Source organism: Mesocricetus auratus, unplaced genomic scaffold (genome assembly GCF_017639785.1).
Source record: "Mesocricetus auratus isolate SY011 unplaced genomic scaffold, BCM_Maur_2.0 Super-Scaffold_100011, whole genome shotgun sequence".
In the NCBI taxonomy this organism is placed as follows: Eukaryota; Metazoa; Chordata; class Mammalia; order Rodentia; family Cricetidae; genus Mesocricetus; species Mesocricetus auratus.
Genome location: NW_024429195.1, coordinates 3018276 through 3034589, shown reverse-complemented (window position 1 = coordinate 3034589; position 16314 = coordinate 3018276). Strand labels below are relative to the sequence as shown.

Below are 16314 nucleotides of genomic sequence, written 5' to 3'. Positions count from 1 at the left end.
TCATAATGGTGTCTAAGAACAGAATTTGAGCATTCAGTATATGAAAACCACCATTAAGAATTTTACGTGCGAGTCTGTGGGGGCACTCTCCACAAATGAGGTAGTTGTGCCTTTGTGGGAAATGCAATCAGCAAAACTCTATTTGAATACAGGGAATTTGTTGCAGGGGTTGAAAAGGGCATTTAACCACAGTGTTACTCTGCCTTGAATGTGTAAGAAAAGATGGCTAAACAGCCCAAGGAGTTCCCCGTTCTCCTGGAGACGATGCTTCCTATTTATAGTCCTTTCGTGTCTTAGTAAATGCAGTGCCTAACAATAGAGTGTTCCTGGTGTAAAGAAGGAGAATGCTAGGGAAGTTAAGGCCCCCAGGGAGGAACAGGGTATAGAGAGGAGATGAGGACCACCCACACCCCTTGTCACCAAAGCTGAATGAGGTTCCCCCAAACCAAGGCTCTTGACACTGCAGAACTAACCCTGCCACCCAGACACCACTTTATCCGCAGGAGGGACTCCATGCAGAATGCTTGGGAAATGATCTGTCAGGCAGAATTTGATTCTCTGATCCAAATTGGCCACTGGAGAAAGAGACTATGGACAATGAGGCTGCAGACAAATGCTCCAAGTGTAGGTTTAGATATTTTAAAACATCTCTAGTTCATTTAGTCTGTGTTCAAAAAATATAGACATTAGCATTCAAAACTCACTGATATTAACTGAACAGGAAAAATTAGCATGATGGAAATGTTGGACATTTTTATTCTGGGAATAGAACTTGCAAATGAAGGTTGAATAGGGCTAACTAGAGAGCCTAAGGCAGCCAGAGGAGTGAGTTAATCCCGAGACAAGTTGTCAATTGAGGAGCCTTTATTTCCTTGTATTATTGCTCATAGAATAGTCTCTATTTTAACAGAGGCTCTCTCCAATTCTGTTTGAAACACATAAGATATCTTTTGTTTCCCTAGCTTTGATGGATAGATGGACAAACAATGACATTTAGTGTAACATGATGACAAATGGGGCCCCAAGCCCTAAACAAGAAGCAAGTAAGAGTAAAAACACTGGAAAATGGAGAAGTTGCTTATCAAGTATCTTAGTAATTGTTCTTTTACCATGACCGTGGTAATTCTTACACACACACACACACAAAGAAATTAATTGATGCTTGTTTATAGCATCAGAGGTTTAGTCCATTGTCATCATTGTGGGGAACATGGTAGCATCCAAACAGACTTCATGCTGGAGAAGCAGCTGAGAGTTCTACAGCCAGATCTGCAGGAAGAAAAAATCCTGGGCCTGGCATGGGCTTTTGAAACCTCAAAGCCCATCCCTAATGACATGCTTCCTCTAACAAGGCCACACCTCCTAATCCTTTCAAATAGTTCCACTCCTGGGTAACCAAGCATTCAAATATAGATGGGGGTCTTTGTCATTCAAAATCCCACGTGGAGTGAGCCAGACTCTATGTACCTGCAACTTATGCCTGCCATGAGAATGTGGACCACATTTCTTTTATCCATTCATCTGCTGATAGATACGTAGGCTGGTTATATTTCCTAGAAGTCATGGCAGTGTAGCTATATACATGGATGTGAGAGTATCTCTGTAGTATGTTCACGCAGAGACTTTTGAGTCATGTACTTTGGTTACATGGTAGTTCCCTACTTAGGTTCCTGTTGTTGTGAGAATTCTCCATGCTGACTTCCATACATATTACACCAATTTATACTCTAGACGGGACGAATACACATGAACCCATCAGTTGTGTGTCTGTTTTCCTTGGAGGACCTTTCACTAAAACGTTCACCAATGATGAGGATACCAGCATCACAATGAAATTTCTATTGACTGACACTTGAGTCGATGGGTGGTACTGGAATAGCACTGGACTCCTTAATGCCCATGAGGACAGGGGTTCTAGCAAAGAAGAAGCCTGTTGGGTACAATCACCACAACAAACAGCCAAGGTGCCTTGTCTCATGGTCATCTCTCAAGATGACTAAAAGACAATGCTTTCCCTAAAGGTACCACTAAGACTTGAGACATTTACCAGGGTTCCACCAGAGTTGTACAGTCAAAAATAACATCCCCGATGAGGAGACTCCAGTCAACAGAGGGAAAAAGGGCAATTTCCAGTTACAAGGTCTAGAGAACTTGGTAAATCCAGACCTATTCATTGAAAGGGAAGCTTGGTTGCACAAGCTTGGCAACTAGTTCTCTTCTATTGCTCATGTTTGCTGTGTAAGTACGCCCTTTAAAGGCACTGCCTAGCATTTAGCCTGTAAGGGTGCTTGCCACAGTACAAGGTCGGGAGACAACCTTGGACATTGGACTATGCCTTTAGACTGGTTTGAAATAGGGTACCTTTACCCATTGCACACCAGGTTGACTGACCCACAAGACTCTGGAGATGCTCCTGCCTCTGCTTCTCACCTCCCTGCGGGAATGCTGAGACACCTGGTGCACTTGCTACTACACACAGTTTCTGCATGGGTTCTGGGAATCTGAAGTCACATCCTCATGTTTACATGGCAAGCACTTTCCCTGCTGAGCCATCTCCCATCCCCAACCCCTATTTGTGTTTTGGACCGAATATCACTGGGTAGCCCAGGCTGGCCCAGAGCCTGTAATATTCCTGCTTCAGCTTCCCCTGAGTGATGTGTACAAGAACCCCTGCCTAACGTCTAGAAGATAGTGAGAGTGAGGTCACAATTGATACATGTACCAGGGGTCCCAAGGGAGCACATAACCTTCTAGTTAGAAATTACCTCTGAGATACCATCTTACACCTGTCAGAATGGTTAAAATCAAAAACCACCAAGGAGCGTTTATGCTGGAAAGGATGCAGAGTAAGGGGAAACACTCCTCCACTGCTGGTGGGAGTGCAAACTTGTACAGCCACTTTGGAAATCAGTATGGCGGTTTCTCAGGAAAATGGAAATCAATCTACCCCTAGGTCCAACAATTCCATTCTTAGGCATATATCACAAAAGGATACACATCCATACCACAAGGACATCTGCTCAACTATGTTCATAGCAGCATTCATTATTTGTAATAGCCAGAACCTTGAAGCAACCTAGATGCCCCTCAACTGAAGAATGGATAAAGAAAATGTGGAACATTTACACAATGGAGTACTACTCAGTGGAAAGAAAATTGGAATCTTGAAATTTGCAGGCAAATGGATGGAACTAGAAGAAACCATTCTGAGTGAGGTAACACATAGAAAGAAAAACATGGTACATACTCTTTCATAAGTGGATATTAGATACAAAGCAAAAGATTACCAGCCTACAGTCCACAATCCCAGAGAAGCTCAGAAACAAGGAGGACCCTAAGAGAGACATACATGGACCCTCCCCCACCCTGGAGAAGGGGAAAGGGACAAAACCTCCATAGTAAATTGGGAACACGGAGGGAGGAGAAAGAAGAGGAGAGAAGGGGAGAGGGGAAGAGAATATGAATGATCAGGAAGGCTGAGTTGGGGGAAGAAAAGAAAAGGAAAGCAAGGAAAGAGGTACCTTAATAGAGGGAGCCATTATGAGCTTAATGAGAAATCTGGCACTAGGAAAATATCCAGCGATCCACAAGAATTACCCCAACTAAGAATCTAAGTAATAGTGGAGAGGCTACCTTAAATGCCCTTCTCCTATAATGAGATTGATGACTATCTTAAATGTCATCATAGAGCCTTCATCTAGTGTTGGGGAAGTCCTTTGTCAATAAAGCACTGTTGAGCCAATAGGAATCTAGATAGGTGGGACTAGGAGTCCAGGAGGATTCTGGGAAAGAGAAACACAAAGAGATTCCAGATGTAACCGCCATGGGGGTAGGAAGCCCGGAACTGTTCTCTGGTAAGAGAAATACTTAGATTAACAATTATGGGGTAATTACCTAAGTCTGAGCTAGCCAGTAAGAAACAAACAAGGCCAACAGCTTCATAATTAATATAGTCTCCTGTGTGTTTATTTGGGACTGATGTGGCTCTAGAACCAGGCTGGGGGGGAAGGATCCTCTCAAAGAAAAAGCTTCTCTTAACAAAATGGTTGTCAGAAGCGGGATTAAATTTCCACACAAAACAACAAAAGCTTTAAAGGAATTTTAGAAACAGAAGAACAGAGAGAAGCACAGATTTTTGGTAGCAGCATTTTCTCAGGTGTGCTCTGTTTTGCTAGCGACAAGCCGAGATTCACGCGGCTCGCTTACCGGAGTCATCCTGACTCTACATAAAAAGAAAAAAAAAAGGCAACAAGGTTCTTTTAAGAGGCTTTGCTAATGATTTAAAAGTTGTACGTACAGCTGGAAGTGGCAGCTTTTGCTGGAGATCAGCATGGACTGAGGCGGTAAGCTGGAGTCACGCTTACGCCCGCCATCTTGAAAAAAACCGGTGGTTTAAAACAGCCGCGGTTTTACAGATAAGACATGTGGCCAGAAAAACGTAAAGATTTACAGGAAAGTCAGACTTGGATGAACAAAACCTCTAAAGGTTTACAGTGTGTTTAAAAATATACGTAAGATTGAGAGAAAAAGAAGCCGGGTGTGGTGGCGCACGCCGGTAGGAATTGCTCCAGAGGCAGAGGCAGGCAGATTTCCAAAGAGAAACCCTGTCTCAGAGAAAAAGAAATAAAAGTAAAAGAAATAAAGTAATAATAGATAAATAAATAAGCCACGCAAAGATGGAAAATACACAGAGAGTCTGGATACTGTATGCTATTGTGTTTTTCAGTTTTTTAATTGCTCAGGAAGGAACAACTTCCAAAGTACACTTGATTATAAATGCTGCTGAATTAATCCAACTTCTATCTTTTAAAAATGCCTTGACTTCAAAATTTAAGTATAAGAATATGTTACTTGGGAAAGGAGATTTTACTTATGTTTCTACAGAAAATGAAAAGCTGAGGATTCCTTCCAGGCTTCTGTGGTTTGACGAATCGAGACCCCCAGAAGCAGTGGATCAGATGTCCCAACAATTAAAACAGCTGAGATGATGGAGATTTACAGACCACGAAAATAAGGACTTGTACAGGTTTCTGAGTTTTGTCATGATCCCCATGGTATGAACAGTGCCCCCTTCCAGCATGAAGCAGTTTGGAATGAGCAACGTCCTAATTCCCATCCTGTTTATAAATCTTTGTTTTCATTTAAATGGGGTTGTTTATAATTGGCTAATGATAACAGCCGATCTCTTTTTTAATGGTTAAAAAGCGGAATTATGGTATGGGTATGGTTTTTCATTTATTGGTACAAATTCAAGGTCAATTTTGTGATGCTTATATTTCTCCTCTTGATTAAGTATTGTGCTTATACTGATCTTTTAAAACATAATGCATAATTGAATACAGACTATAGATATTTACTTATAATAGTCAGAACTTATAGTTAGGTAAGTTAGGTTTTCTATATATAGAGAGATGTATTTGAGACAGATAGATAATCTTCAAACCTCTCAAAGACCTTCAGAAAATGGCATTTAAAATGGTTTAGGGTTTTTCTTGACAATGAGAAATGTCTGCTCCTGGCAGCACCAATTATGTCTGAGAGGAAAATGGGCATCGAAGAAACTCGTTATGGAGTTTGCTTTCAACATGACAAGATTAGCCATTTGGGCAAGAAACTGCTCTTGCCTGTACTGCTTGACTGTTGCTGTATAATCTGGACATGCAGGACCCACAGGAAAGTGACTGCTGAACTCAGTCTTACAGGGTTCCTGCTTCATGGAAGAGAATTTCTGCAGGACACAGAGAAATGATTGACAGACTGCCAATGCAGATGGACAGTTTTATAATTTCCTGCTTTGCTGAGAAATCTTCTGGACACATTGTGGCCTATGGGCTGAAGATGGATGCCCCAACGTTACAGAGGAACTTCGGGTGACTGTCCAGGCAGTAAGATATCTCTGTCAATCCTAGTGTTTATATATTATCCTTCTGTGGTCTTTGATGGAGTTGAAGACAGATAGTTATAGTTACAGTTTTCCTTAGTTATGATAAAAGATAAGCTACATAGAACTTTGGACTCACAAGGATGGGATGGATGATATTTTCTTTAAATCTTGCTAAAATATTGTAACTATGTTCTTACTTGATAACTGTTCTGTTATATACAATTTGACTATGTTAAAGTTAAGACCTTTGTTTTTGTTTAAACAGAAAAGAGGAGATGTTGGGGAAGTCCTTTGTCAATAAAGCACTGTTGAGCCAATAGGAATCTAGATAGGTGGGACTAGGAGTCCAGGAGGTTTCTGGGAAAGAGAAACACAAAGAGATTCCAGATGTAACCGCCATGGGGTAGGAAGCCCGGAACTATTCTCCGGTAAGAGAAATACTTAGATTAACAATATGGGGTAATTACCTAAGTCAGAGCTAGTCAGTAAGAAACAAGCAAAGGCCAACAGCTTCATAATTAATACAGCGTCTTGTGTGTTATTTGGGGACTACAATGCGGCAGAGCCCATGCGACTGGCAGGGGATAAACCAAAGCGGCTAGCAAAGAAAAAGCTTCTCTTAACAATCTAGTAGCAGATGGAAACAGAAGCAGACACCCACAGCTGAACACTGAACAGAACTCCTGGAACCCAGTTGCAGAAATGGAGGAGTGGTGAGCAAAGGGGTCAAGACCATGTTGGGGAAACCCATAGAAACAGCTGACCTGAACAAGGGGAGCTCATGAACCCCAGACTGATAGCTGGGGAACCTGCATAAGACCAAACCAGGCCCCCTGAACGTGGGTATCTATGAGCAGTCTATGGGGCTTCAGGCAGTGGAACCAGTATTTATCCCTCATGCATGAATGAGCTTTGGGAGCCCATTTCCTATGGAGGTATACTCTCTCAGCCTAGATACACAGGTGAGGGCCTAGGCCCTGCCCCAACTGATGTGACAGACCTCGATGATCTCCCATGGGAGGCCTCACCCTCCCTGGGGAGTGGATGGGGCGTGGGATGGGGACTGGTGGGGGGCATGGGAGAACAGGAAGGAGAGGGAACTGGGATTGGTATGTAAAATAAGACTGTTTTTAATTTAAATAAAAATTAATTTAAAAAATAGAAAACAGGTATTACCTCTAACAGATCCCAGAGCAAAGAGGTTTAAGGTAAAGACTATCTCACGATGGATCCAGTGTACCTAAGGGACTAACCCCGTGATTATTTTTCCCATCTAGTTTTCCATACACAATAGGACAGATATACTTCCTCTTGGTTTCCTGATACAGGAATTAAATGGCAGTAGGGTAGAATAGAATACTTACTGCTGGTCTTTTAAAAAAGCAATGCACTCTCCCTCCAGGCCAAGGCAGTAAAACCAGAAGCTCTGTGTCCTCCTAGGAAAAGCTGCAGAATTTAGTACCAAGAGAAGCTCAAAAGGATTCAAGCATGACAACTTCTATGTCTCCTATGTCATTCATGTGCTTGCTCTCTCCATATTCAACATGCGTCTTATGGTAGATATCGGTGAACTGCTGTCGATTTAACCAGAGCACTCCAATTATTACTGCTGGGGCCAGATTGGAACTTCATTGCAGCAAACAAAACCAATATCCGGCACGTAAGCTTGTGGCTATTATTTTGCCAAATCCTTTTCTTTTCCTGGCTCCTAGCGGTTGAGAATACCAAAAAGCAATCCATCTTTACCTGTTACAAGGCGCACAGTAGCACTCACTGCTGGGCTGTCCGGGACCTGTTTACTTTCCTGCTACCTGGAAGACGACAATTGCAGCGAGCACGGCCTCCTTCATATTCCGCAGGCACGTTAGTAGTCTTCCACACTGACTGACGTCTTCCTACCTCACAATTAAGAGGCCTGCAGCATCAATGAAACTCTTAGGGGACGGTGGTCTTAATCATGCAGGGGCATATGCTAATAAGAGTGAAGCCTGAGAACCCATGAGAAACCATGTGGCTCCGCCCACAATGGGTGGAGAATCAGCAGGGCGTGGCTGAGGGGCATAGGGGCTCAGCAGAACAAGCAAAGCGCTTACCCATCCAAGAGTGAGGACCTACATTCCCATCCTGAGTGTGTATGGAAAGTCAGCCACAGAGATGTGCACCCACAATCCCAGTGCTGGAAGACAGACACAGTAGGGTTCCCCGGGGCTTGCTAGCTAACGTGTGAGCACTAGGCTCAGCGAGAGACCCTGCGTGTCAGACAAGTGCAACACGTTAGAGGAAGTCATGCCTTCTGACAGGCCCCAGGTCCTAAATGTTTATTTATTTATTTGTAAACTAAATAGTCCCATAGGCTAAGAACCCCCGTCTTTAATATACAAGCTCGTGGGAAGCATCCTAGACCCATGTATAGTCACACTCATCGAGGACAAGGGACTGTGTCAAGACACCAGATAAACAGCCTAGGGGGGTCTGACATACTCGGTGAATATGGGAAAATAAATAGGTAACGAGAGAAAGGCACCAGCTACGGCTACAGGACCTGCTGCAGCTGTGGGGATAACAGCTCGGTTTGCTAATCTTGGTTGTTGTTTTGAGACAGAGTTTCTCTGTGCTGGAACTCACTCTGTGGACCAGGCTGGCCTCAAAGTCACAGAGATCCGCCTGCCTCTGCCTCCCGAGTGCTGGGATCAAAGGAGTGCACCCAGCTCAGTTTGCTGCTAGTTATAAAGGGTGAAACTGATCCCCAACGGTGTGTGGAAGAACTGGCCACCCGCCTCTTTTTTTTCTTGAGGTACTGAAGGTGGTCTCTTGTCCTCAGATAAGAGCTAGCACAGAAAACTCAGCCCAATGAACGGGATACAGTAAACAAGCTGTTAGGACCACTCTGGCTCTTTCTGTCCCATCCCTGTCAAAGCCAAGTGTTGGCACAGCTCTCGGCGGGCCAGCTGCTCCCACAGCTGTTGAGGCTGAATTGCTGCAGCTGCCACCGCCGCCGTTGCCGTCACTGAGCTGTCCCCATGTGCAGCCCCACGGAAGATGGAGATGGGTGCCCCAAGGGACTCCGGCTCTGCAGTGGATGGCTGGAGGGGCTGCCGAGGACAAGCTAGGCTCACGCAAGGGAAAGGATGAGGGACACAGTGACGAGCACTTCCCATCCCCCTTCCCTCCTGCAAGCGGCTCTTAGACACAGTCTTTCATGTGATTTCTTTGGAGTCATCCTATAACAACCCTAAGCGGCTAGCCTTTTGGCCATCTCAGTAACTTGTTTTTTTCCTTCCTCAAGTATCAGACGCACACATGGAAGCAAGACACCCATAACGATCAAATAAATACATCTAAAAATTAAAAACAAAAACGGGCATTTCTTCAACATAATGGCAATACTGCTGTGTAAGACAATCCATGACAGCGAATGCTCCCAATTCTGCTACAAGGACACGGAGAGGAAGACAAACCCCAAGCACTCCTCCTCCCCTCCATCACCCGACAGTTACCACGCACGCACGCATACTCCAGCTGTGGTTTTACTTGCTTTTGTTTTATAAATAAAACCAATAAAACCGCAAAGTGTCCAAAAACCTGTTTTAATCATATTTTTATGAAGTCCAGGAGGAACGTCATTGTAATTCATGGTACAAAAAGCAAATGACACCTGAACATGCAATACAAAATGGATTCACAATGAAAATAATATATGCCGGTACTAAAATATAGTTACTTGGTTCCCTAAAGGGAAAAAAGGTTTCTTTTAATTATCTATTTACTTGGATTATGAGAAAATAACTTTTTTTTCCTCTTGAAATCTTTGGGGCAATTTTCTGTTTGTACTACTCTGAGTTTTAAGTCTAATGTAAGGTCTTTCTCTGTCCTTCCTTTTTTTCTTTCTTCTTCCTTCCTTCCTGCCTTTCTTTCAAGACAGGGTCTTACTATGTACATGTGGTTGACCTGGGTCTTACCACATAGATCATGCTTGGCCTCAAACTCAGAGATACATCTGCCTCTGCTGGGATCAAAGGTTGTGAACCACCATGCCTGGCTAAAAAGTCTCTCATTCTGAAAGCCATTATTTGCAATCTATTATATCAGAGATACTTCGAAACATACTTCAAAAGTATGACAGACAGCTTGGCAACTGGATTCTTGTTACATACAAAGCCGTTTAGCAAAAGTGTGTAACAAAATTTATGTAAAACCATTTTGTCCTTATATACGGAAGTTCACTTTCTTCCTTACAACCTATTCTAAAAGGGGTTTGGGGATGGAGAGATGCCGTCCATCTTCATGGAATTCCCACTTTGGGTGGGGTGACGAAACCATAAAGGACAAGTTAACTATTTTGAACACTTCTTTTAAATGAGTTATAAAATTGAATCTGGGTCTTTCAATTCACACGGAGAATGTAGCTTCAAATAAAGAATCCATTCCTTCATATTTGGAAAGTCTAATCTTAATGAGCTCAACACTCAGCGAGTAAAATTACGACAACCTCTGGGACTGAGACCCAAGGACAAGTTAAAGAGCGTTTTGTTTTGTTTTGTGCAACATGCACACGCTGTGACCCAAACTGCTGAGAAGTTTCACATCAACGGCATGCACACATTTCATACTGACACAGTTTACGATACCTTGAGGGAAACAGAGCGTGGGTTCCTGGAAAATGTCACAGAACCTGTATTATACAAACGCATGAAGTTAAGAGAACACATGAAGTCAAAGGGAGACCAAAGTAACATGTCCAAAAGAATACATTTAAAAACCATCTCAAAGCCAAATGTTATATTCACTGACAGTAGGAAAAACTCTAACGTCCTAGGAGAAGAGCATCATCGTGTAAACAATGAAAATGCAGCTTTGCTTGCTTGCTTTTGCTTTTTTTTTTTTTTTTGAATAATTCATAGCCTCAAAAGAAAATAAATTTCTGGTTTATCTTCGCCGCTCGGCTCGGTCTGCAGCACTGAACTGTCTGAGCAGAACTGGTCCACGTAGCCATACCGAAGGGCGCATGCTGCTCCCTCTGGGATGCCTCTGCCCTCCAGGCCGCCGGCTTTCACGTTCCTCAGGTAGCTTGCAATGTAGGAGCCGGTGGAGTGTCGGTTCACGGCCACAGCCGGGGAGGGAGGCTTACTTCTGAGAACCACCCCTCCTCTGGTGCTGTGGGTCACCGGCTTTTGCTTGCCGGCTTCCTGCTTCTCCTTGGCACGGCTGGCGATGTTGCGGACTCGGCTCTGACTTCTCGACGACAGCTTTCTGACCAACGCCGCCCTGGGACACTGACTGACGTCCTGCTTGGAATGCAGCACCTGACAGCCGTCTTCCTGGTCGAAGGACACCAGCTTTCGGAGCTGCTCGGTGAGGGCGTCTGAGGGCTCTAGTGGATCCCCGGTCTTCCGAGCCACACTCTTGTCCCTGACGCCTTTGGTCACAAAACTCCGACTGATGCACTGGTACTTGCTTTCAAAGTTGCAGGCAATGTCCTCTGACGTTAAGTCCCCCAGACTTTTGGATTTGCAAGGGCTTGGCAGTTTCAGGGCAACCAAGTGGGGGGCGTGTGCGGAATGCGTGGGGGTCGGGGCATGCATCTCTGCAAGCCTAGGCTGCCGGGGCCCACAGGTTTGGTTCGTGTTTGCATCTGAACTCGAGAAGGGGTTGTTGTCACACACAAAGCCAGCACCCTGATAGGCTACACGAGAGACACTCTGGTGTTTGACACCTTGAAGAGTGTTGAGTATTGCAGGGGCAGCGGGGAGGAGTGTCTCTTTACAGTAGCCATTCCTCAAGCCTCTCTGCATGGGCTCCACCATCTCGGGGCTGTGCTTCGGCTTTAGTGGAGACACAAGTTGACCCAGAGTCCCTCCCGCGTCGTCGTCGCCACAGGCTGTGAGAGACAGGTTTTCGGAGTCTCCGTCAATGTCCACAAGGCTGCTGTCTGCGGAATTGACACAGAAAGCAGGGTCTGTGATGACGTCTTCCAGGTTCCATTCAGTCGCTTGTCTCTGGTCCTTCCCGTGGGTGGGGCTTTTGGGAAAGTGATCAGGAGAAGCATCCAGGGACCCGGGTAAGTTGCCTTCCGTGCCCCTCGCCTCGGTTTTATCAGAAGAAGGGCCATGGCCCGGCTTGGGTTTAGAGATGGGAGAGCCAACCATTCCACGAGCAACGACGTTATTTGCAGGTCTGGTGGTCTCCGCGCTAGAGACCTTGATCAGCGCGGGAGATGAGCACGAGAGGGGGGCCTGGGGTCTCCCCTGGGAAAAGCCATGCTGGAAGGGTGTTTGCAGGCCCAGTAGGACGGGCGAAGGAGCACCTCCCGATGGCGTCCTCGCATCCATGCAAAGACGAGAACCCGCAGCGAGGTGAGCGGCCCCGTGGTCGCTCTCTTCAAACTGGCCAATCAGCGCTGAAATGGAGCTGCCCGGCTCGTTCTCATTTGTCAAAGTGACATCCTCAATGAGATTGGAAACTTCTTCGGTCTCCTGAAGAATAGCGGTTGAATGCAAATCGGGGGCGTCGGAGCAGAGGGCGGAGACATCGGAGAGAGAAAAGGATGTTGTTGCACCTCGGACCTTGGTCCTGCTGCCTTCCAGGTTCTCCATCTCCAGAGCGCTTGGAGAAAGCAGACTTTCGGACAACATGCCTTTCCCTTCCCCTAAGCCCTCGGTATGCCCCTTTTCATTGGTCTTCATCCCAGAGAGATCCTGGGGTCTCTTAGTTTCATGGTCAAGTGCCAAAAGCTTCCTTGGGGAGAGGAATTTGGGGGGACAATCGTTTTCCGGGCAATTATTTGTCGCATTTGGTTTGGTTCTCCTACCCTTTGGACCCGGTCCTCCACACTGTTCTGGGATGGACAAGTTGGCAGCTGAAACGCTGCCGTGCCTTTGGTTGGCATCTTTGTGGAGGAGCGCACTGGAGGAGAAGGATAACTTTTTGCTGAAATTTGAAAACTGTGGGTCTTTTATAGTTGCCTCCTCCTCTCTTCCAGCATCCTGGTGCTCTGCTAAATAAAACAAACAGCGTTTTAGATAAAGCGTTACCACTCTATGCAGGCAACTGCTGACACTCACGTTTGTCTTGACACAGACAAATGGAAAATGTAAATCTGTTTTACATTGTGACAGAATATAGTTATGGATAAGCAGAAGTTTGCAACACAGTGTCTGTGTGATGGACAAATGTTAAAATGTATTTTATAGGAACTTCGCTGAGCTTCCTTTTGAACATCCGTTACATCAGCTGAGGATGTAACGCTCATTGTCCAGAAAATGTCAATGAGTTGCTATGCTTTCACAGTGAGGATTACCTTACGCTGCTTCCTATTCAGATCTGTACTACACAGAAGCATGGCAATAAAAAAAACAGAACAAGACAGCTCTGTTAAACAACGCACTATGGTACCTGCAAACAAGACACTATCAGCTTTCAAAGTCATACATGTATTAGCAACAGATAAAACACAAACGATAGTAGCATTTTCAAAGACATTTTGGCAAAATACTTGATCCAACCAATTTCTAACACAATTGGAAAGGTACAGTATGCGCACAAAATTATTAATAAATGTTGGCTTAAAGTGAGAAGATAACCGGTCATCAATTCTACATCACTACTAATATTTAATATTCTGTTGATAGTATTCTTTGGTTCAGAAAAAAAATTGTATTACATTCTCCCTCACTTCACCTCCAAAATGATAGCAAAATAGTAATTAAAGAACAATATAAAAACATATAATTCATAGTAACCAGGGATACCCTATCCTATTTGATATATGCTAAGGCAAGTTCAATGTTCAATTATTGTTGATCTGATTATTTAATTGCCTATTAACTCTTTTGAAGTCATGATATGGGCATAAAGAATTTTTTCACTAAAATATTTTCTCACTAAAAATTTAATCATCATGTAAAAAAAGCTTAAGCTTCCCAATTTTTCAGAAATGGCCACTTTTGTAGAGAGACAGATTTTTTAGCATTCTGTATTCTGCTTTTTTCTGCAATTATCTGGGATCACCACAGTGATTAGTTATCGACCCATGTTTGCTGTAGGTTTAATGCACATGATGAATTCTTATACATTTTCAAATGTAGGGAGAAAACGTTGCCTTGGTCCTGCTTCCCAGATCGTCTTCTTGGCTTCTCATCTTCTATAGTTATGACTAACTAGTACACATTTCTGCTGGACCTAGTTTTACTTTGCTGAGATAGGTTCTTAAGATAAATTTAATGCCATGTATGTCCTGTCTTCTCTGACATAACTCTTAGCAAAATTATGAACATTTTTCCAGGACTAGGTAGACTCCAGGGCCTTGCAAACTAGGAAACTGTCAAGTTTTGCCTCTCCCTTTTCTTTTAATAAAGTATTCAAAAACTGGCTCTTCTCTTCTCTCTAGAACATCTTACAATAAGAACCAATACAAGCAAAACAACATTTGTGAGAAAAATAAATCACTGAAATTATATAGCTTAGAAAATGACTAATTTTGCTAATATGCAAAACAAGGTATTACATTCTACTTGTTTGAGATAATTCCCGAAACAGTCAGTGGACACGGTTTTGGAATAGGAAGGGAAGTCATAGACACAAATTCAAGAGTTCTTTGTCACTTTATAAAGAGGTCATGGCTTGTCATCAGGTTGCTCAAATGAGTCCATCATGCTCCAAGCTGAGGAAAAAGATGGCTCCTAATTCCTACTCCCGCAGAGCCTGCAACCAAGCAAGAGTCATGGGTGTGTCTCCTTCCTAGCCACCAAGCAGATCTGGAAGTGAGATTACGGGAGGAAAGTGCTGCCTCAACCACTTTAAACAGGTGCAGCCAGCGACTGGCTTTTAACAGTTTTCTTTCACCATAAACATTTCTAACCAGAAAAAAAGATGTTTTTCATAGTGAAAAGTGATGCAGCTGAATTCAGTCCAAGAACGGCCAGGATAGGTCTCTCCCACCTTGGGGCAAGGTGAAAAAATGAGACCTCACTACCCGCTTGTCCCTGATCTAGAAAAACAACCACTCAGAAAACCAACACACTATTTGTATTTTGTAGGTTTCCCTGCCCTCTCAAATCGGCATGCCTGAGGCCATTGCACCAATGCTCCTCCACTTTCCCACAGTACGGGAGAAAATAGCTCACTTTATGCTCTCTTACCCAAAGTACAAGATCTTCTTGCATAGAATTAACTTCAAAGATTGTTTATTTTTTTTCAGAATATTCTAATTGCAGAAAAAGTAGCCACGTTGTAATGAAAACAAGGGACCAAAAAAAAAAAAAAAAAAAAAAAGCAGCTTAGAGAAACTGAAAGCGTCTTACCCTGGGAGTTTTCCTTTCCATCCGTGTCTTTTGCTGCTCCAGATACAGGCAGTGACAAAGCCCCCAGAAGACTCTTGTCAACAGGCATAGAGACAGGGCGTACTTGCAGACTCCGCGTGGTCCTCCTAAGGACGCCGTCTTGGTCTCTCGTGGCCTCAGAGACAGAATCTTTTATTTCGACCATTTCCTGGAAGCCCACTTTGCTCTTTTTCCTGCCTTTGGCCGGAGCACTGGCTGTCCGTCGCAGAATTCTATCCCCGATTGACCGCTTGCGAATGTAATGGGGGTTGTTTTCCGAAGAACTGTGCCTGGGGTTCTTATTGAACAGTCCCTTCAGACCTTGGAGCTGTCTATTCTGAGGACAAAAAAAACAAAAACAAAAACAAAAAAAAAAAAAACAAGAGGACCAACCACAGATTAAGCACTCGTCATCCTAAGAAGAACTTGAGTTAGAAATGGCAGCTCCATGAAGGATGGAATGTGAAGTGAAGTTTTACAGCCATTGATAGGAGGATGCCCAAAATAAGAAAACGGGTCACAGCGGGTACACACGCTACCATGCACATCCTGTCAACTTTATTCCGTGGGGGGAAGGCAGTCTTTCAAGTTCATGGCCAACCTTTCCAGAACTTTCCTACCCCAGAGACGGAATGGTTAGGAAGGTCTTCGCGGAGTAACAGACTGACAAAACTCCAGCAGCCTTCAAGCAACAGACACGTGTTTTGAGATGGTAAGCAGAAGATGGAGAGACGTGAGGAGGCATGCCACCACAGTCATTTTGAAAAAAAATGTGCCAGCGGGTAGGCAGGGACCATGCTGAGCAACTACCTTTGTAGCTCCTAGAAAGTGTAATATGGTGTAACTGGGGTTGAGGATTAAAGGGCTCCACTGCAAGGGAGAGAAAACAAAAAAACAAAACAAAGACACAGCTTGGGCTCATTCAAGTAGGGTGGTGCCAGTAAACTTAAAAGTACAGTGTGCACACTTGTATAAACCCTTCCACCCCCACTTGTAAGAAATTCCCATCTTCTGTTCATTCCTTGTCCAACCCAATACCATAATGTCATGGTATGAGCATCCCCGACCCAAACACATACTGAAAATAATAAATGACTCCAAACCTGGCCATTT

At 44.0% G+C, this 16314-nt stretch overlaps 1 protein-coding gene and 1 long non-coding RNA gene across 3 annotated transcripts in view; both read right to left on the bottom strand.

Moving 5' to 3' along the window:
- Positions 1 to 7762, bottom strand: part of LOC121143151 — a 45950-nt gene extending 38188 nt beyond the window's left edge. The window contains exons 1-2 of the long non-coding RNA XR_005880277.1: positions 7631 to 7762; positions 7249 to 7320 (exon numbers count right to left, since the gene is read on the bottom strand). This is a non-coding gene — a long non-coding RNA (uncharacterized LOC121143151). The remainder of the gene's footprint in view (positions 1 to 7248; positions 7321 to 7630) is intronic.
- A 1695-nt stretch (positions 7763 to 9457) lies between these two features.
- The window catches only part of Plch1 (phospholipase C eta 1), a 219688-nt gene continuing 212831 nt past the window's right edge, over positions 9458 to 16314 (bottom strand). For both annotated transcript variants that reach the window (XM_040754354.1, XM_040754355.1), the window contains 3 exons: positions 16012 to 16071; positions 15184 to 15538; positions 9458 to 12878 (listed from right to left, as the gene is read on the bottom strand). In XM_040754354.1, the coding sequence (XP_040610288.1) occupies positions 10780 to 12878; positions 15184 to 15538; positions 16012 to 16071 (2514 nt within the window). In that variant the 3' untranslated portion in view covers positions 9458 to 10779. The remainder of the gene's footprint in view (positions 12879 to 15183; positions 15539 to 16011; positions 16072 to 16314) is intronic.